The 21965-nt window shown below is 38.0% G+C and overlaps 2 protein-coding genes across 15 annotated transcripts in view; one reads left to right on the forward strand and one right to left on the reverse strand.

Annotated features, from left to right (window-relative positions):
* The window catches only part of LOC123539918 (zinc finger and SCAN domain-containing protein 21-like), a 104059-nt gene extending 95576 nt beyond the window's left edge, over window positions 1-8483 (reverse strand). For all 9 annotated transcript variants that reach the window (XM_053526925.1, XM_053526926.1, XM_053526928.1 and 6 more), the window contains exons 1-3: window positions 8359-8483; window positions 5764-5907; window positions 3756-3912 (exon numbers count right to left, since the gene is read on the reverse strand). In XM_053526925.1, coding sequence (XP_053382900.1) covers window positions 3756-3912; window positions 5764-5853 — 247 coding nt within the window. In that variant the 5' untranslated portion in view covers window positions 5854-5907; window positions 8359-8483. The remainder of the gene's footprint in view (window positions 1-3755; window positions 3913-5763; window positions 5908-8358) is intronic.
* Window positions 8484-13252: 4769 nt separating this feature from the next.
* LOC123540652 (1-deoxyxylulose-5-phosphate synthase YajO-like) overlaps window positions 13253-21965 on the forward strand; it is a 49987-nt gene continuing 41274 nt past the window's right edge. The window contains exons 1-3 of one of the 6 annotated variants that reach the window (XM_045325868.2): window positions 13253-13498; window positions 15460-15593; window positions 15948-16093. In XM_045325868.2, coding sequence (XP_045181803.2) covers window positions 13480-13498; window positions 15460-15593; window positions 15948-16093 — 299 coding nt within the window. In that variant the 5' untranslated portion in view covers window positions 13253-13479. Of the gene's footprint in view, window positions 13499-13561; window positions 13680-14690; window positions 14715-15459; window positions 15594-15947; window positions 16094-21965 lie in introns of those variants that run through there. The other 5 variants (XM_053526930.1, XR_008367850.1, XM_053526929.1 and 2 more) reach the window with 5 other exon arrangements.

Here is a 21965-nt window from a genome sequence, read left to right on the forward strand (position 1 = left end):
GTAGGGGTCGTGTACTCGATGAGTACTATCAGCAGGTGAAGTTTGAAGGTCCTGGGTGCAGTGGTTTGCGAGTAAAGTGCCTTCATGCAAAAAGGTAACGTTGTGACTAACAAACGAACGAACGGACAGTTGAAAACTAATATGCCTCCCTTCGGGGGCATAAAAAAAAGTGTAACTGTTTACCCAAATGAAATTAATCTGAATATGAGTTTCTTAAGTGATAGTCATGCTCCATGAAGCACAATGGTACTGAGATTTATTGTGTAAACAATTTATGATAAAATATACACATTATGAAAATTAGATGTAGCTATTTTAAATTTGGCAACTTTACTGCTTAAACAGTGGAGGAAGACCAAAGTTTTTTTTAAGTTTCTTTTTAATTTACGAGGTGTTTTATCTACTTTATTTTTGATGAAAAGCAAAGATAAAGTTATTTGAATCCTCTCTTCCCAAATGTGAAAATATATAGATTTCTTTTCAATTACCATAATAGCTGTACAAAATCAAAGACAAATTTGTTCAGAGCTAACAGCAGGATGTTTTGATTTCCTGCGAAAGGTACATTTTTAAGGATAATGTGCACAGATTGAGTTTTTTTTAATCCGAGATGGGATTTGTATCCTTACAATTTTTTCCTAGCATATTCTCTATCCAAGCTACATTTGTTGCATTTACTAACTATTCTAACAATACCACCCGACCACCTGACCAGGAAAAGTCTACAGTTGTAAGTGCAGTCACAACTCGATAAATGGCTGTCTGTCAATATCAAAGTAAAGCATTCCAAGGAATAATCTGTAGAATCTTCAAAAAGTGTTACTAAAGGAACATGTTATTTGTTTAGTTATTCAACCTTAACCAAGCCAATTTTTTTTTCTTGGATTGGTCCATCATTCAATCTGGGCAATATCATTTATTATTCAAAGGGGTGTTCGCTGAAAATTTACCAACTGAATAGAACAGTGCAGACCATGGATGTGCAGGCTGATATCGGTCTGCACTGGTCGCATTAAAGGCAGAATCACTTGCTGCCAGCAGGCTTAAGGTTAACAAACAATAAATGGTGAGTGATCACAACTCACACTGTACATGCTGTGCTCTCTCAAGCTAAAAAGGTCAAACCTAATCAGCTATTATGCTACTCCTCGTTTAAATGGGTCAACAGTGTTGTTGTACTTATAAAATAGACTGGGCCGGTTTATAGGTTGGTCAGGACTATGGATATGCGATATGTATTGTATTTTGTCATTATTTTTTAGCATGGATCCCCTTCAGTTTGGAACCGTCCATGTTTACAAACACGTTTGTTTATTTTATGAGGAGTACAGGGCTCCAGATAAGATGCGTATTAGCTTAAATTACGCTTTGAAATAATGCAAATACGCATGTCTGATAATTTTTAAGCGTATAAAAACGTATAAGAAATTACAGAAATGCCCGCAATGACTTTTTTCTAGCATAAACAAAATCTGAATCGTCTAAATGCTTTACGTAACAGAGCACGGTCGGCATTAATTCTCCCACATAGAATGTACACATGCATTGAATGGTACTCTATAAACCTAAGTTAAACTATACTATACACTCAATGCGTGTGTAAATCAAATAGTTGGGAAACATTATTGATGATACGGTAGTGGATTTTAAAGTGGTGTCGATTTGAAATATCAACTTCCGGTGTGGAGAAAACAACAAAATGTCTCTTTCTAAGAATGTAAAAAGTGAACAAACAAACATTTTTAAACCAACAAAAATGATCCCCAAAACATATTTAAAGGTATATTGAATATTCTATCGGATTCAGTAGCGAGTGTTTAAGCCAAAGCAAGCCAAGGGAGAAGAAAAAAAGCAAAAACTTGAATGCTGAATTGAAACTGAACTGCAAACAAATTCATGGGTGTTACACCAAATTAATAAATATGTTATAAAACCGTTTTCTGTTTTTTTTTCACATTTACAAATTTTCAGGAGTAAAATTACTCCTGGTAAATTTCAGATTTTACCATTTTACTCATTCACAAAAATTATGACGAGCAAATACTCATAGGCCAAAAAAATTATCTGGAGCCCTGGGAGTAATCGTGGCATAGATTTGATCAAGAAGTCAATATGAGATGACAGTCACCTTTGATCACATGACCTAAGAAACAGCACGAGTCATCTACTGACTATAGACAAGCATCTATGAAGAATGACAGCCAAAGAGTTCTTTAATTACTGAGCAGAAACCATTTTCAATCCCGAGCTCACTGTGACCTTGGCCTTGGCTGATCCCTAATATAACAGGTGTCATCTACTGACCACAAGGAAGTCATCATAATGACTGACCATTCTGACAAAAAAATATCCTCTAGTTATTGATCGAAAACAAAATGGTCAATCGACTGAGGGACTAACCTAAATGTGATAACCGTAGGCCAAAGCATTTAGTTACTGAGCAGAAACGTTTCCAGTCTCAAGGCCACTGTGATCTTGACCTGGTGACCCCTTCAATAATAATTAATATGGGTCATCTACTGACTACAGGCAATCATACTATGAAGTCTGACCATTGTGAAACCAAGCAGTGTTGCATTCTCTAGTTATTGATCAAAAACCAAAGATCTACTGTACAACAGATGGATTGAAAATGAGCAAAACTCCCTCCTTTTTTGTCTAAAGAAGCAAAAATATCTTATCCTCAACATTTTTGCAACAAATAATGAATAACAGGCTACCAATTTTACCAGGCTAGGTCGATATGAGCCAAAGTAGCAAGTCTTCCGGTCCATACTCACCTCGCTAGTTAAAACTGATATCATAAGACAGAAGTCTGTCATTCTCTATTTATCTTAAGCAGTGTTCGAATTTCACGGTAGTCCGACAGTCCGTGGCTACCAAATTTCAGCTCGGGCTACCGATTTTCCACAGGTACAAGCCCGACTGGGCTACCGAATTTTCCTCATTTGTTTAAAAAAAACATGCTAATTAAACGTGTACTGCATCGTGATTTTCCAGACTGAGAAACGCTTATGGAATTATTGGTTTTTGCACTCTTACGTGTTGACAATCAAACACGGTGTCAAAGACGTAACCGCAGCTCTAATTGGCTGAATACAATCACCTCTAGCGTAACGGATAATTTGATTAGCTTTCACACTTCTCGCGAAAATCTCACAAGTACCTGCAGTAGGTGGAGCTTAAATTATGCTATCAGCGTGTGTGTAATGTGTATTCAGCACTCGGTATTACATCTTACAAATTGTCAACAGTCCGAGTTGCAGTAATTGGCGAGTGCGGATCCGAAAAAATCGGGCATAACAGTTTAGATTTCGTTTTGGCAAGGAGTGTCATGTCCAATGCTTTTGGACTCTGACGTAGTCTAAATAATGAGACCTCGGGCAGACCGATTTTACATTTTGATATTTTACTTTGTCTACCTAGAGGCGGATATCGACAAGTCAAAATAATATAACGATATTCAACTCTCGAGTACAATTATTTGGACTAGACTCTGACGATGCTGATCTGGACTGGAGTATTTAGAGTTAAAATTTTTCAAAAGTACTGTACGTCTTTTTATTACTTCAAACATGCATAGAGTGTCTGTAAAACAAAATGTTATATGGTGCAAAAGTTATGTATTTTAAGGTGTTAAAGTTCGGGCTAGTGAAATTGGTGTCGGGCTTGGAAAATTTTTAATCTGGTAGCCCGAACGGGCTATTGGAGTCCGATCTGAATTTCGTACACTGCTTAAGTACTCAATATCTTACTTTTTAGACAGAAGCCGAGAAACTGTGTTTTAACATCTTCTTGTTCTTCAAGAAATCCTTTGCCCGAGTCAGAGCCGAGGTGACTGAGTGTGCCATCTGCAACACTTGCTGTCAGTATAACAGACTCTTCATCTGTGTGGGTTGCTAACTGCTCAACCTATGGAGAGAAAAGACGGAAATTTGCATTTTGAGTGCCATAAAGGTAGCTGAGAACATGCTGTTGTTTCTTTTTACATTCACCAAAATAAGTCAATGATATGACACCAAAAAGAAGCAAAACAGTCAGACCGTTTTATTGAAACAAGATAATCCTGCATGTTACATCCATTTTTTTCCAACAATATACATGTAGAATTTGATTAACCCAAGATTTTCAAAGTATGAAGTTCTACTATTAATATAGCCAATGAAATAAGGAACGGTTGTGTGCCTGATTTTTTGCTAGGCTCAATCAAATTTTTATGTTTATAAATTGTCCCAGCCCTAGTTTTCATAATGGGAGTCTGTCACATGGAAAATCTCAATCTTGAATGACACTATGTAATATTACAATAAAGATTTTTAATAAAAGTGAAACTTCTCACATGTGAATTAAATTATTAATTTCTTTCTTTCTTTTGGCTAAATAAGATCTATCATTCATACTTGTGCTTATTTTTGAGATATTTCTAAACATCAAAGAGAATCTACAAATCTAAGAGAACAAAAAACAATGTAAATTACTATTTTTTTGTTTTTTGGGGGTGGGAGGGAGAATTTTTTATTTCTTAGCAGCTAAAACTTAACAAGAGAGACAGACTGTCACAAAATACGGCCGTAACCAAATTTGGCCATAATCCAAGAGTGCCTAAGACGATTTGGCTACCATAGTTATCAAACTTAGCCGAGATATTATGCCCACAAACACTGTTCGACTGAGAGCGGACAAGGCTAAATTTGCAGTTTTCCAGTAATTCAAGCCGCGAAGGGCCATAATCCAAGAGTGCCTAGGGCGATTCGGCTGGTTATTGAACTTAGGCTATAGCTGCGACATTATACCCACAAACATTATCTGCAAGTTTGTGAAAGATAAGCTGAAAACTGTTCAAGAGAGCAGACAAGGCTAAGTTCGCAGTGTTTCAAAAAATTCAAGGGCCATAATCCGAGAGTGCCTAGAGCGATTTTACTGGTTATCGAACTTAGCCGAGATATTATGCCCACAAACATTGTCACCAAGTTTGGTGAAGATCAGATGGAAACTGTTTGACTTTGAGGGCGGACAAGGCTAAATTTGCAGATTTTGAGTAATACAAGGGCCATGACTCAGAGTGCCTGGGGCGATTTTGCTGGTTATCAAACCTGGCCGAGATATTATGCCCACAAACATTGTCACCAAGTTTGGTGAAGATCGGATGAAAACTGTTTTGACTTAGAGCGCCGACAAGCTTTTGGATGCCGACCGCCCGCCGTCATGGGTGTTCACATAATATGCCATGCTCTTTAAGAGACGGGCGTATAAAAAAGCCACGAAACCAAGTCCAACACAGACAAACACCAAAATATTTCATCTTTTGAATCTGAAATCATTTTAGCTCAATATAATTTTCAGAAATTTGATACAGCAGGCTTAGTGATATATTAAACCTCTGATACACAGATTTACACAGACAGACATGAAAATCCATTCTGAATGAAATGCCAATAAAATACAAATGTAGAAAATTTTCAGTACGAGAGAAAGGTGTGATTATATCAGTATAATTACCAGTTGTATCTGAGCTTTTAGTACAGCTTTAACACTTAACTTGCTAAATTTCTATAATGAACTTGTCCATCTTTCAATTTGGACAGCACCATTAACTGTCAAAAGGGGTGATTACCAAAAAGACACTGACTGAGTAGCGAACAGTGCAGGTCATGATCAGACAATTTATGTTGCAAAGAGAGAATCAATCATGTCCAGCATGATAAGGTATATCTAGATTTCACAGTATGTGAGAGAAAGGTGTGATTATAACAGTAAAATTACCAGTTGTTGTATTTGAGCTTTGAGTACAGCTTTAAGGATCACTTTATATCCTGGTATATCTTTGATCACTTCCATATCAGGGGCAGCCATACTGTGTACTTATCTATGGTATGCAGCCTGTATCAGAAGTAGACGTTTAACTGTCTGAAAGAGAAAAGGAAATGAATTAAAATTAATTGCATTAAACAATCCGATTAAAATCTCACTCTTCTCATACATGAAGATCTGACAGCGGCCAGTTCTACACTGCTTTTGCACTGTATCAGATTTCCGAAAACAGTATAAATTTACAGTTCAGCCAATGAAATCACTTATTGCAGAATTAACGTAGGCTCGACCATCAAAATAGCGCTGCCCATTTGTGCTTTGAGTGCTGTTTTGGAAAAAGTTAAAATAAAAGAACTAAAACCTAAACAAGTGGAATGTTTTTCACGAAATAATGGAAAGGAAAGATTGTGTCCCTTAACTTTAAATGCTGTCGTCATTAGCATTATAAATGCATGTTAAACACAGTTAAAAAATTGGAATCCTAGGCACAGATTTTTTTTACTTCTACTTTCACTTTCAAAAATTTGAAACCAAGGCATTGATTGGTTAGTGGAAAGGTCGCGAGAAGGTGACCTCCGACGAGTCACTGTCAGATCCTCATGTGTAGCGTTATTGAGGAGATGATTTTAATTACACTGCTGCATTGAATAGAAGTTCTAAACTCACTCAGAATGGTACTTTTTTAATACATGTCTTAAGAAATTACACAATAAAGTGCTATGTAAAAGATAATTTAACAACACATGAACATATTTCTGACACTCATTTGGCCAAAAGGTGCATGAACCATATTCTGCAGCTGAACAAAGTGAATTCAGGTGAAACCGAAATTGCTAGCGACACCATGGGCCTCAAAGAACTTAAAAATTTCGAGTCCAGCCAAAAGTCTAAAGAATCATCGAGTACTTTGGTTCGTACTGTCCTGGCCTGTTCGAACCGTGAAAAAAGTGGGAAATGGAACCCACCATTTTGCTAGTGGAAAAAAAACAGCACTAGCAAAAAATTGTAAGTGGGAAAAATAGTTAAATTTGATCCTTGTGAATTAGAAAAAATTATCACTAACAAAAATGAAAACAAATATCGTCTAGACGCAAACTTAGATATCCGATAATTACATAAATTTGTATACAGTAACAAGCCCCTACAAGCAATCACGTGATTATCAGTAAAATAACTACCCCCAAGGAGTTTTTAAAAAGCAAAGGACAGTTTGAGCGGATTTGTAGATTTTCGGACGTGATTGTGAAAATATTTGAGTGCCATGATTTCCTACTCGCATTTTTTTTATTCTCAATTAATTTCGCCAGTTAGTGACCACTAAATTCGATCCCTGAAAAAATATAATATGCTGTAAACAGAGAGCCTCTCTGCGCTTATCTGTTCACAATTCATCAAATACCAGTTGGAGTCCTTACACCCTGGCATATCTTATAGCGTTATTTCTATAACAAGAGCTGTCCGTAAGACAGCCAAGCTCAACTATTCAAAATATTGTCCCAGACGCAAGAAAATATTACCCAAAATGTTAAAATATCAAGTTTTGTTCAAAAGGGGACATAATTTGACCAAAATGTGCATCGGAGTTATGGGACTTGATGCTATCAACTAGTTTTATAACCCCGAAGACACATGTGAAGTTTCAATTCAATATCTGCATTAGTTTTGGAGATAGCGGCTTGCATGTAAAACTTTAAACACATCCTTATTATATCCTAATTCCTATGGGACTAAATATTTTCCAATTTGAAACATTTATATTTACGCGTCAAAATTCCCAATTTTGGGGGTATAGGTTATGTTCCCAATTTAGCTAGAAAAAACCCTGTCCTTGGACAAGCTATTTGTGTTGAAAACGTTAGGAGTAAGTTTTCATTAGTTTTTCTGACTTTTCATAGAATATGGAATTTTTTGTAAACATGTTGAAATGGTAAGAAAAGTTGTTGTATGATTGAGACATGTACTCAGTTTGTTTTAAAAGACGAAAATATATTGGCTGAAGGTTGGCCGGGGCAGATCGGGAGGGGTGCTGACCCCCAAGTGTCTGTGGAACTGCAGAGTGGGGTATCAACTGTTGAGCTTCCAACAGAGTACAGCCCCTGCAAACTGAATGCTCAACTCTCTACAGTGACCACTGTATCCCACACCTTCCAATGTACGCCGATAAAAAGCCATAAAACCATAAGTTTACAGACTGTATACTGTGATTTATCCTCTATTATTTTGGTTAAATTATTAAACCCCCACAAAACAATCTGATCATGGAATTATTTTGACTAATCCCAGTGAATGAAATTACAACATACCTAGCATTTATGTTCTGCCTTACATAATGGATTCAAAATCAATGAAATGTATATGAATCTAAGAATAATTTACAACCGTATAAATAACGGGATGAATAAATGGTTGTGCAAAATTTAAAGGGACAACCAGCAACTCTCAACTTCTTGCTGATTTTTAACTTTATTTCAATTTTTTACATAATCAGTGATTATTGAGTACAAAAACAGGTAAGGAATTCGAAAGTAGCAATACTGCTTTAAATACCTATCGTAAAGGAAACGTCAATATCTCTATTCTTTAGACAAAATCGATGTTTTATTTCAAAATTTCAAATGTTCCAATTTATTTCAAAGAGAGTATTCAAGGGAGGTAAGTAGACAAAGAGCGCGTGGTGTGCAAAATTCGAAAGGATTTTTGAAAAGTCAAATCCGAAATATCACTGTAATGAAACATGTACTCAGTAATTTTTAGCTCGATTGGTAGAGTTACTGGACTCGCCCATTCGTAGGCTTCGGCGTCCCGATTTGGTTAAGTTTATATTACAGCTTCGATCCCAGGACATTTCAACCCCAAAATTGAATTTCCTTGGACAATTCGTCCCCAAAGACATTTCGACCCCAAGACATTTCAACCCTTTGATTTTATATTATCTTGATTTTGTTTATGACGACATTTATGACCATTCTATACATAGAGCTTGACGTCACTCTTTCCGTCAGTGCGACAGTATGAAAGCGCTACCGTACGATGCAATTTTGACTTTAAAAACACGACTTTGAGATTATTTTTTATCCAAAGGTATGATTATAATATCGCAATTACTGAGTGAGGCCAATTTAAATCTATTGTTTTATTGTTGATAAAAGGACGCAAGACTATATTCTTACCAGTGTTCAGATTTAAAACCTCACGTCATGTGTTTAATCTTAAGTTTGATTCATGTCATCAATAATCAGTAATTTTCTACATAAGCATCGCCTTTGTCCTCTACATTGATTTGCCAGTGCCTCGTATTCCATTATTATTTTTGTCAACTTCATTAACATTTCATTGTACTCTACATTAATACTAACTAGCTCTACTTCGTTTTCTACAGTAACTGTATTCGTCGGTTGTAACACCGTTATACGCTTCTTCGAAATATAACGATCCTCAGAACCTTTTTAAATACTGCGTGGAAGTGTTTGCAGTCCTTACAAAGCTTCCCGTACATAAATATTTATAGGCTATATATATATGCAATTTTTAAAAACGTTTATTTTCAATGGTGGTCAAAGCGTGGTATATATATGTGACCAATATGATTGTTTTTGCCAAACAACATAAAGGTAACCTTGGTGATGATGTTCATTATGTATAAGATAATATATACGATAACTTGTTGATGATTATGAAGATGATGTTGGTTACATAATGGTATAGCCTGAGATTCAGGCGTTGATATTTTGTTTGTTTTTCATAACATATGCTGTATTTATATATATGAGCACACCGTTGCTGCTACTGCTCCTATGTAAGTACTTGGTCGTTTTAGTTTCTGATAGCATCAACTGGATACATAGCGATTTGCTGAACCTGGCAGAAGCATTATGAAAAATCGACAGGCTGGAACCCAGACGTGATGGTGTGGACATTCAGTTTTTTTTCACGTACGTACATCCACTCTATCCGTAACTAACATTGAAATGCAGCTTTTTTTTTCTCGCTAGCTACAACTCGCGCCCATATCTTAGTTAAATGAGACGTACATGTATACCTTGAGTAAAGGTTCATCTACAGATGAATTTACACACGGTATGTTCCTTAGCAAAGGAAACGTAGGACAAAGGGACATGACCGCAGAATGTAAACTACGTTAAAGTTATATCACATTTCAACAAACTAGGTCAATATGAGTCTGTATTATAACGAAACATCCGTGCAAAACAAAGAAATATATTACTATGTTAACATTTATCTTACTAATGCGCATTATAACTGATAAAAAGGGATTCACAATGAACAGGCAATAAACTTTTCTACCAGCCGTATTGATCTTTCATTCAGATAAATATGTTCAATAAAAATGGTAAACTGATATAATCCATCAATTTATGTTTTTATGGACAGTTCTTAACATGTCTGACAGAACTTCTTTCTTAACTGCAAAAGAAGACCTATCATAGATTACTCAAAACATTTGTTGGAGTACTTTTCTTTGACTTAGAGGGACACACTTTCAGATTTATGGCAATCAGAAGTTTGGGAAATGTTAAAATGTTTTCAAAAATAAAGCAAAGAACGTTTGAGAGAGTATCTGTTTATAAAGAACTATGGAAGGCCGTCAGCGCCATGTAAACTGCCAAATGCTAAACGTGATTATGCTAAATGTCAAAGTACAAAGCAGATAAATGTGACATGTAGAACAATAGTTGCCGAATGCTTATCGCTATAAGTCCTTATTTATATGAATAGGTGTTGAAGAATGCATCGCTGGCATTCGTTACATAATTTTGTCTTTAAAAACAGTCAAATGTAAACAGTTTCGGCACCAGTAGAACTTGCTATTGCGTCACCGATAGAACATTATATGTTTTCAAATAATTGAAAGTTATACTACAATTATTTTAGGAATAGCCTACGGATCCTTAACAAATTATAAAGTTAAGGAATTTGACATTTAGCGCTTAAAAAAGTATTTACCATTAAAGTACATGGCATTTAATACTCGGCATTAAAAGCATATTGGCAATTAGCATGGCACACTGACATTCTATAATCAAAGCGCTCAAAGCGCTGATGGTGGCTGCTAATCAATGATTAAAATATTACAAAGAAAGCGACAACTGAGGAATTGTTAATATAAATCATAAGAACTTTTTTTTTGCATTTTTTTTTTAATATTCGGCTTTGGTTTCAAAATTAATCCCTTTTCACTGCCAGTCATTGTTTACATACACACTGATTCAGTCTTTAACGAATAGTTTTGATCCTTTTTGATTATTTGTGACGAAAACTACAACATAAATTACATAGAAGATGTTTTACTATGAATAAATAATATAAGCTTTTTCTCCAAATCATTCAGCTTTAAAGATTTCTTTTTAAAGCTTTCGGGCAGTGTCTGTCATGAATTATTATACACACTGATTTAGTCCGTATCAGATAGCTGTGGTTTTCATGAGACTTTTTTGAAAGAAAACAACACAACCATGCACTACAAATGCACCTCAGAATGTCAATTCTGCAGCCAGTGTATTTTAGAGGTGCATTAATTATCACTCCATCTGTTATACTCAAAAGTTCGCTAGACATAACAGCAGGCTTCGCAAAAATGCTGGACATTAAGTCAGACAAACTTACAACTTTAGTCAGACCGAGAAAAAAGTCGAAAATATGTAACTGGCGTAACGAAACCGTTTCAATTTTTATACATATATTTGTATCCAGATATATTGAGACGCACCATGAGAAAACCAGCATAGTGCGTTTGCGACCAGCATGGATCCAGACCAGCCTGTGCATCCGCGCAGTATGGTCAGAATCCATGCTGTTAGCTTCCAAAGCCTATTGCAACTAGAGAAACCGTTAGCGAACAGCAAGAATCCTAACCAGAGTGGTGTGCGGATCCGCAATTTGATATGGGTCCATGCTGGTCACAAATGCACTATGTTGTTTTTCTCATGGTGTGACTCGAAGTGAACAGAATCTGTGTTGAAACAATTCCATTTTTAAGTTGGTCAAATCTGTTATCCGACGACTTGCTACAGTCTGACAGATTGCCGTTTCAAAAAAAGCGAGTATTAGTATCATCGCTGCGCCCACTTTCACGGGCTTACAAGTTGATGAAATCGTGATACAGTAGCACCACTTAGTCAAAGCGAGCTTGCAACGCTTCTCAGCTTGGGCGACCTGTGGGTTTCCACGTTGATAATTCGTGTTTTGTCAGACGAAATTATACCGAATACATGTGTATCTATGCATACATATATTATCTTATATTGTACATTTGCTGAAGGAAGATTATCCGTGAGGGAATATTATTTAGAAAACATATACATGTCTTTGATTCTCACGGCAGGTCACATTGCAAACAATATCGAATGAATTTTAACTGAATGTTCTTTTATTTTTGTTCACTCTCGTATTGCTAAGCATGTTTTAGTATATTTTGTTCTTGATATAACGATGAACTGTACATTGTTCAAGTTATATCAATAACGTATTGTCCTGTTCATAAATCATCTCACTAAATTTGCGCTAGTTAGTGTTAATTGGCAGTATCAACGCCTGAGGAAATCCATATCACTGCTGATTATCGATTTCTATAAATAGCCTAATTAACATGTGGTCATATTTTTGCGTGCTTGAAACGAAATCGAGACAATGCAGTCACATTCTTAGATCACTAGGCTTGCTTTAATATAATATCTTACAATTTGATAGCTATGACGAACATTTAAGTTTGTTCTGACATATTTGAAAAGTGTTACAACTTGCTGGAAAAGCTATCAGAGGTACAAACTGGTATTGTCTATGGACCGGAAATGTTTGGAAACTTTTCCGTTGAAATTCCGTTTCTATTTTTAGCCGCGGATTATTGCTAGCAGAAGTCATTGTTCTTTATCAAATAAAGCCTTAAATTTCGGGAGTTATAAATGTGACACTGCGGTTAGGAAACATTTTTGAATTGTCTGTCTGGATTCCCAGGCCAGGTTTCTATATTATATAAGCTACCTTTTCTACGTTATAAGCTACGTGACCTCTGGGGCAGTACTATGCAATAGCTAGTCAATATCATCGCTCCAGTTCAGGTGGCATGAGGTCATCGTTTATTCACGTGACCATAAATTTGCATATTTGTATTCATACACGTGGTTGTTTTAATTAAAACGTTGACTTCAGTTTGTATTGATTTTAGTCGCCGAATTTACATTAAAAATGGTATTAAGGCATATATTGTAGCTCTGCCTATTCTGCATGTTGTGTAGATGATTGTTTACCTGGAAAGCGTGGAACTATTTTTGGTTGTGTTGTTAGGATGGTCTTAAGAACTGACAAGATTTCTCAAACGGAGTATTCTTTTTGACACTGGTGGCAGCAGCCACCAAAAACATTCACATTTAAAAAGGCTCTCAAAGGCATAAGTCACGCAACAGAAATTAAATGTTAAATAGAACAGTGCTATTTGTTGTAAAACAAAACATGACCTTTATCTATTAAATTAAAGCCTGTATAGTTGACTTAAGTAGATATTTTTCATGATATATTCAATCAATAATTAAACTCTTAAAAACGTTTGGTCAATTATTTCAAACATAATTTAGAACATTAATGTTATAACCCCGTTCTAAAAAGGAAAAGGACCAGTTTTCTGAAAGCAGCGGTGGAAATACCTAGATTCACATGTACAGGACTTATAAAGGTATGATATGTTTTTTTTTTATTAAAGATAAATGATTAACCAAACTGTAATATGTAAATTCTGTACCGGGCCGTGCTGCGTTGTACTAATTTTTACCCATGTCCCAGATATTAGTGTATTCAATAAGTTATACATGTAGACGTGTTACAAATACACGGATATATTTTAAAAATCTTGACAGGTATTTATTATTTATATTCAACATATGTTTAAAAGAATGCACAAACTAATTCCACATATTTTTATTACATGCAGCTTTATGCAACATGACAATATTTTTTCTTAAAAATGGTTAAATCAGTTTAAAATAAAGCTTAAAATTGGCCAGTTGTGCAGTTTTATTTAACCGGGTCTGTCTTAAGAACGAGTAAGCTTTAGCCGTAGCATGCTTGCACACTATATGTATATATTATGGAAAAATAAAGTACGTGTACTCTATAGTTTGCATTTTAGCATAAAGTTACTGAGGAAAAAGGTTGTGCACAATATATGTACTTAGACAGGGGCGTAGCTACCTTATGCTCAAAATACGCAGCTGTGTATACTCAGTCTCATGCCAGTCATGGTCCTAGAAAAAATGAAGAATTCTTTAAAATGCAGTTTAAACACGGATGGGATACGGTTTTCACGTTTTTTGGCTTTTTAATGTTGTGTTTGGTTGACTGGCAACGGATTATTTCTGCAAAACGTATAAATTTTTAAGGCAAGTTTTTGACGGCTCCATTTTCAAATACTTTGATGTAAAATGCATAATTGGATTAAAGTGTTGTAAAGTATAAACATAAAAAACTATTAAAAACATAGTGGGTGAAAATCCTTGGATATTTTCCAGAGAGACTTTGCTTAAAAATTATCGTTCTTATTTCTAGAATGCTAATTGTACTTGTTGTCCTGGTAGGAAAACAGTGCAATGAAAATGATTTTCATGGTGTAAATTGACATATCATGGGTAAATAATCCATATTCTACAAAACAGACAATTTCGTAATTTTTATGCTAATTCAAAGAAATAAACAAAAACTAAATCTTTGACAGGTTATATCGCTGATAAAACAGTAATTTTTACATAAAAATCGCAGAGTAACAAAGCACTAGTTTTCGACCCCGTTCTCGTTTCTGTTCTATTAATGCGCCTTTGACAAACATGGGTATAAAAATGAATAGTAGTGGGTACTACAAACAGTTAGTGGGATAAAGCCGTACATTTTTGTATTGTGTAAGCATTTATTTGTCAAACAGTAGTTTCTGTGTTATATCATAATTTCTCGTGGTACTAACTTCTTTTTTATTTGTCACCTACCATTTCTATCATATATGAAGCATCTAAAATGTAATTTGTCATTTTCTGTGTGAGGAATGAAACAATTTTAATCGTTGCCCTCTCCCGGGGGACTGAGATTGGCAAAACGGCGTCATCTGAAGAATCTTATCAAATTGTTTAACCCTTACCCTGCTAAATTTCTATATTGAACTTATCCATCTTTCAATTTGAATTGTACCATTAACTGTTAAAAGGGGATGCTTACCAAAAATATACTGATTGAATGGCGAACAGGGCAGACCATGATCAGACTGCGCGGATGTGCAGGCTGATCTTGGTCTGCACTGGTCGCAAAGGCAGAATCAACCGTGTCCAGCATGATAAGGATTAATCAAGCGCGACCATCGTTTCGGAATACTGATTGGTGTTGGAGCTTACTTTGTATCAGTAGTTGCTTTACAAATAAATTACTTTCTTTCGGACCCTAAACTAAAGAACCAGGAGAAGAGTTTACAATAGTAATTATGCAGTGTTTTGAAAACTGAAACGAAGTATTTTTTTAGCAATGAAATCGATAAATGGATTAATGAAAAATGATAAAAGAGTGTTCAGCCGTAGATGGGTTTTGAGCCCTCGAAGCCGGTACGTCAACCATTGATCTCTAGAGGACCCAAGATAAATCTCTTTATATTTGTTCCAGAGGAAATTGAACGAAAAATGGCCGGTGAGAAAAAGGCGGAATATAACTTCTTGGGCAAGACTGGAATGAAGGTGTCCAACATTTGTCTTGGTACCATGACATTTGGATACAACGATGAAGGACCTATGGGAGTCGTAAGCATTTTTTTAACAATACATTCATATAGTGATATATATGATCAAGGTAATACTTCAGTATGGTGATGTAAAAGGGGAAGCTAAGTTGATAAACTTAATTTCTAGAAAACATGCTGTTCTGGATTTTCAACTCTAAACATGCCGTTATGACCGGACTTTGGGTACATAAGAGTATGAAAAGTCCCAAAAGTTCCACATTAAAGGTTCTCTGAAAGTAATTCGCCTTAATAAAACAAAAAGTGTTGATAAGTTAAAAGACGGTCTGACGGATTTGCGGACAGAATGACAGACGTACAGACGGAGAAAGTTCTAAATGTCCCACATGAACATGAAATAAGTATATCATTTCAGTTTTTTGGTAACCCAAGGCAATCTAGTGAGGCCGACGCACACAAGATCTTGGATCGTTATGTAGAACTTGGTGGAAACTTCTTAGATACTGCCAACATGTACTGCAGCGGGAAGTCAGAGGAGATAATTGGTACATGGCTGGAAAAGTAAGCATTTGCAACATTTAACTTGATTTGTTAAACTTTGATCCGTTAACAGATATTACATTTTTGTATCTGTTTCTCCGATATTGGTTTTAGTACTATTTTTACAGTAAAGGAGGAATGTCACGGCGGTATTCATCACAAAACATGTTAAGTCTTTTAAAAGACACCAGTCATCAGTCATTGACGGCTTTTCAGGGCATTACGTTATGTCTCATTGGCGTGCACGGCTTATGTAGATCGAGCACTTTTCGTTTTGTCGTCCTGGTGCGCGTTTTGTAGTTTTGGTGCGCTCGCCAATACGACAATATTGGAAAAAATGCATTATAGCGCGCACGCCAGAATAACACAACGAAATGTGCTTCATAATCTGCTACATAACGAAATGTCCAAAATCAGCCACCGTAATTTTGGAAATGAAGTTGCTTCTGTAGGCATGAAGAAAAACATTAAAACGTTTAAAGTGTCTTTTAAATAATTTAGTCAGGCAAATCAGTACAAGAGCAGAACAGGTTTATTCTCTTTCTTATAGGTTTATCATCTTTAGTTTATTCTCTATGTTGTAGGGTTATTCTCTTTAGTACACTCCATGGTATAGTGTTTTTCTCTATACTAGTAGTATGTATATGGTAATTCTTTTTGGTTTATTCTCTGTGGTTTAGTATTATTCTTTTTTAGTTCATCTGTCACGTAGAAACAGGGTGAGCTTTTATGATCGCACTTCGTCCGTCGTCCGTCGTCCGTACGTCCACAATTTTTTTGTGAACACGATAGAGACCACATTTTGCAATCAACTTTAATCAAACTTGCACACAACTTGTATTGGCTTAATATCTCGATTCTGTTCGAAAACTATCCAGATCACCGCATGGGTTCCAGAGTTATGACCCCTTAAAGGGCAAAACTTTGCTATTTTGGCTTGTGAACACGATAGAGACCACATTTTGCAAACAACTTTGATCAAACTTGCACACAACTTGTATTGGCATAATATCTCGGTTCCTTTAGAAAACTGGCCAGATCCCGTCATGGGTTCCAGAGTTATGGCCCCTTAAAGGGCTAAAATTTGCTATTTTTGGCCTGTGAACATGATAGAGACCACAGTTTGCAATCAATTTTGATCAAACTTGCACACAACTTGTATTGGCATAATATCTCGATTCCTTTTGAAAACTGACCAGATCCCATCATGGTCTCTAGAGTTATGGTCCTTTAAAAGGGCCAAAATTGGCTATTTTTGGCTTGTAAACATGATATAGACCACATTTTGCAATCAATTTTAACCAAACTTGCACACAACTTGTATTGGCATAGTATCTCGGTTCACTTCGACAACTGGCCGGATCCCATCATGGGTTCCAGAGCTATGGCCTCTTAAATGGACAAAATTTGCTTTTTTTTGACTTGTGAACGTGATAGAGACCACATTTTGAATCAATTTTAATCAAACTTGCACACAACTTATATTGGCTTAATATCTCGGTTCCTTTCGAAAACTGACCAGATCCCATCATGGGTTCCAGAGTTGGGCCCCTTAAAGGGCCAAAATTTGCTGTTTTTTGCTTGTGAACATGATAGAGACCACATTTTGCAATCAATTTTAGAGTTGGGCCCCTTAAAGGGCCAAAATTTGCGGTTTTTTGCTTGTGAACATGATAGAGACCACATTTTGCAATCAATTTTAATCAAACTTGCACACAACTTGTATTGGCAAAATGTCTCGGTTCCTTTCGAAAACTGGCCAGATCCAATAATGGGTTCCAGAATTATGGCCCCTTAAATGGGCCAAAATTTGCTATTTTTGGCTTATGAACATGATAGAGACCACATTTTCAATCAATTGTAATCAAACTTGCACACAATTTGTATTCGCATATTATCTCGATTCCTTTCGAAAACTGGCCAGATCCCGTCATGGGTTCCAGAGTTACGGCCCCTCAAAGGGCAAAAATTTGCTATTTTTGGCTTGTGAACATGATAGAGACCACATTTTGTAATCAATTTTAGTCAGACTTGCACACAGCTTGTATTGGCTTTCTTGGCGCCACACGGTAACTGAGCACCTTGCGGCCTCAGGCAGAACTGCAGGGGACTGGAGGAGGTCTGCCCCCAGACATGTGGCATGCCAGGCCCACCGGTGTGTGGATACGCCCTGATGCCTATGAACAGACCCCCAGCTATGGGACAAATAGCTCCTGTGTTCCCAGGATAGGGTTTTAACTCGGAACTAAGGGTGAGGTAACCCCGAAAGAAACATAGAGAGTTGAAGACAGAGGTGCTGGGCCATTGGCACTCTCTTAACGAACCACAGCACCATGCAATATCGCTATGACTACACAGCCATGCTGTATTCAACAGGGTGGTGCTGAATGTTTGAGGTCCCTCCAGGGGGATTCAGTGCCGGGCTCTGAGCCTCGACAGAGTCCACGGACAGTTACTGGGGGTCTCTTCTTCAATCCACAACATGCAAAGAGAAGGAGGAGGAATATACAAAGGAGAAGAACCAATCCGCATCAACCTTTCAGGCTGATGCATTGGAATGCGGAGGTTGTCTTCAACAAGAAAGCTGAACTTGAGCATATCCTCCATGAGAAAGACATCAATGTCTGTTGCATTCAGGAAACTCACCTACAGCCGGAGAAGTCCTTCAAAGTCAGAGGATACCAGTGTTTTCGCTGTGACAGAATTTGCAGACGAAAAGGAGGTATCATGGCATTGGTCAGGAAAAACATCAGTTCTGTCCAGACCAAACACGCATATGGATGACTCTGAGTTCCAAGTTCTGAGCCTCAGAAAGAACGAGTCCAATTTAAAACTTGTGAACATATACTCTCCAAGTGACAAAGATCTGTCCCTTGACAAAGTTACAACTGATGAAACCAGGTTCATCATTGTAGGAGACTTGAACAGTCACTCACAAAGCTGGGGATATGACCACCTGGATAAACGTGGAGAGGAAGTGGAGACCTGGCAAGATGATAACAAGCTAAACCTCATCAACAAGCCAGATGATCCCACAACCTTTTACTCCAAAAGCTGGCGAACAACATCAACCCCTGATCTTGCTTTATGTACTGATGACATACTTGGACATGTCCAGCGGGAAGTCAATGAACAACTAGGAGGTAGCGACCATCGCCCAATCCGACTTATTATGGACCGTAGCGCCTCTAATTCACCTAACATCCCCAGATGGAACTACAAGAAGGCCAGGTGGACCTTTTACCAAAGTCTGAGTGATGAGCTCTGTAAAGACATGATAGTGGAAGGTAGAGACATCAACCGGGTTGTCAAAGACTACAACGCCAGTATACTTAAGGCTGCTTACAACGCCATTCCAAGGGGAGCAAGAAAGGACTATAATCCCTACTGGAGTGATGAGATGGAGAATCTACAGGCAAAGTTATCAGAAGCCAGGGAGGAAGCAGAAAACAATCCCTCACAAGAAAGTAACCTCTCTCTACAGCAAGCCAAGGCCAGATTCCTTAGGCACAAAAGGAGAGCACAGAGGAAGAGCTGGAGAAACAAAACAGCCTCGCTCAACCTAGAGCTGTGGAGATTGACGAGACAGCTGAACGATGAAGAAACAGGAAGAGGCTCAGTAACTTTGGAAGAGAATGGTGAACTGTTGACGGGTAAACAGGCGGCAAACACTTCTGCCTCTAACTACAAAGATGTTTCCAACATCCCCATTAACAAGGAACGGCAAAGGGAAGCCCGAAGAGAAAAAAGGGAAAGGCAGACAAGCCAAGTGACACCAGAATGCATGAAGCAGAGTCTTAAACTGCATGAGCTACAGACAGCTCTTAGGCAGTTGAAGACAAAGAAGTCTCCTGGACCAGATGGAGTCACAAATGCAATGCTGACCCATCTAGGCACTGCAGCAATTTGCAAACTCCTGGAAATTTACAACTTAAGCTGGACACAAAGACTACTTCCACATATGGAAAGAGGCAGTCATGATCCCCATCCACAAGAAAGGGAAGGATCCAGAGAAGGCTGCAAGCTGTCGCCCAATCAGCCTTACCAGCTGTGTTGGAAATACCATGGAGAGGATTGTGAATGCACATCTGAAGTGGTACATGGAGACTAACAACCTATTCGCAACGCAACAAGCTTGCTTCAGACAATTCCGCTCAACTGAGGACCATACCACTTATCTATCGCAAGAGATAGAGGACGCCTTCCAAGAGCAGAAAGTCGTGCTTACAGCATGGATTGATCTGCAGAGGGCGTTTGACAAAGTCTGGACTGATGAGGACTGGAGTAGGAGGTCACATGCTGAGGTGGATTAAGTCATACCTCCACAACAGGAGAGCAAGAGTCAGTTTAGAACATGCCAACAGTAGGAAGTTCCTGTTGCGTCATGGTGTCCCACAAGGCGGCTTCTTATCCTCTACACTCTTCTTGCTTTTCATCAATGATCTGGTGTCTGATCTACCGAAAGGATTTAAGGTTGCTCTCTACGCTGACGATCTGGTGTTATGGTGTAAGGAAAAACATGCCACTACAGCTACATACAGGATGCAAGAAGCCATCAACAAGCTTTCAGCTTGGGCTGAAGATTGGTGTGTATCGATCAATACAGAGAAATCGTCCACCACACTATTCTCCCTGTCGTCAAAGCAGAGGGCGGGTAAAATCAAGATGGGAAATACTTCGCTGATTGAAGCAGACGAGGCAAAATACCTCGGAGTGACCTGTGACAGACGGCTAACCTGGAAGCCCCACATTAGTCAAGCAGAAGGGAAGGCCCGTAGGAAGCTTGCCATGATGCACAAACTTGCTGGAACAACGTGGGGAGCAAATGAGCAAATACTCAAGACAGTATATCAGGGAACAGTGAGACCCAATTTAGAGTACAGCTTAACTGCCTGGACCACTACTGCCAAAACTAACCAACAGGCTTAAGACAAGGTTCAGAACCAAGCATTGCGGATCATGACAGGTGCTACAAAGTCTACACGAATCTCCTTCTTGGAGAAGCTAACATGCACACAGCCGTTACAAGACAGAAGACATGCAAAGGTTCTGCTTCAAGCAGAGAAGTTCAGGTCTTTTCAAGACCATCCCATGAATGCCAAGCTAGATGGCTACACAAAGAATCGGCTCAAACGTAGCAGCTTCGTACATGAGGCAAAGAAACTCAACCGAGAGTTCAAAACTGAGCTGAGCATACCAACGACTCCCCTAGGTAGTGAAGACATTATAAACCCACTAGCGAATGATCTGTCCTCAGTGACTGTGAGACTTGCTGTTCCTCGTCTTGACCGCGGGAAGCAAGAGAATAAGGCATTCGGAAGAGCCTCACAGTTGCTATGATCAATGAAGACTATCCTCCGGAATCATGGACTCATGTCTGTACAGGCGAATCAGCCACATGCGCCGTCAACTATGGAGAAGCAGGAGTTTTCATTCAATATCCATCTGGCAAGAGAGAAACACTACATGCAGCCACAGGAAAACGCTGCAGCAATTACAAGGCGGAGACTGAAGCACGCATGAAGGCCGTCTCAATGGTTGAAGACTCGGCAGAAGAAAGCTCCTCAGTCGTCTTTCTCACAGATGCACTGTCTGTCATGGAAGCTCTGACCAACAATAAAGCTCCGCAGCTAGCCAGGAGAATGCAGAGCCTGAGTGTAACCTGCAAAGTAGCACTTCAGTGGATTCCATCCCATTGTGGACTTGCAGGCAATGAAGAGGCAGACAAACTGGCTAAGCTAGGAGCTCAGTCAGAGCAACCAACAAAACCTGTGAGTTACAAGGAGAAAGTCACCATCATCAAGGCACTAACGAGACCAAGGATGGAGGAAGATGCTTTCCATCTCCTTGATCGGTCTGAACAAGTGATGATGGTCAGGCTCCGCTCAGGGCA

Source organism: Mercenaria mercenaria, chromosome 16 (genome assembly GCF_021730395.1).
Source record: "Mercenaria mercenaria strain notata chromosome 16, MADL_Memer_1, whole genome shotgun sequence".
NCBI classification, from domain to species: Eukaryota; Metazoa; Mollusca; class Bivalvia; order Venerida; family Veneridae; genus Mercenaria; species Mercenaria mercenaria.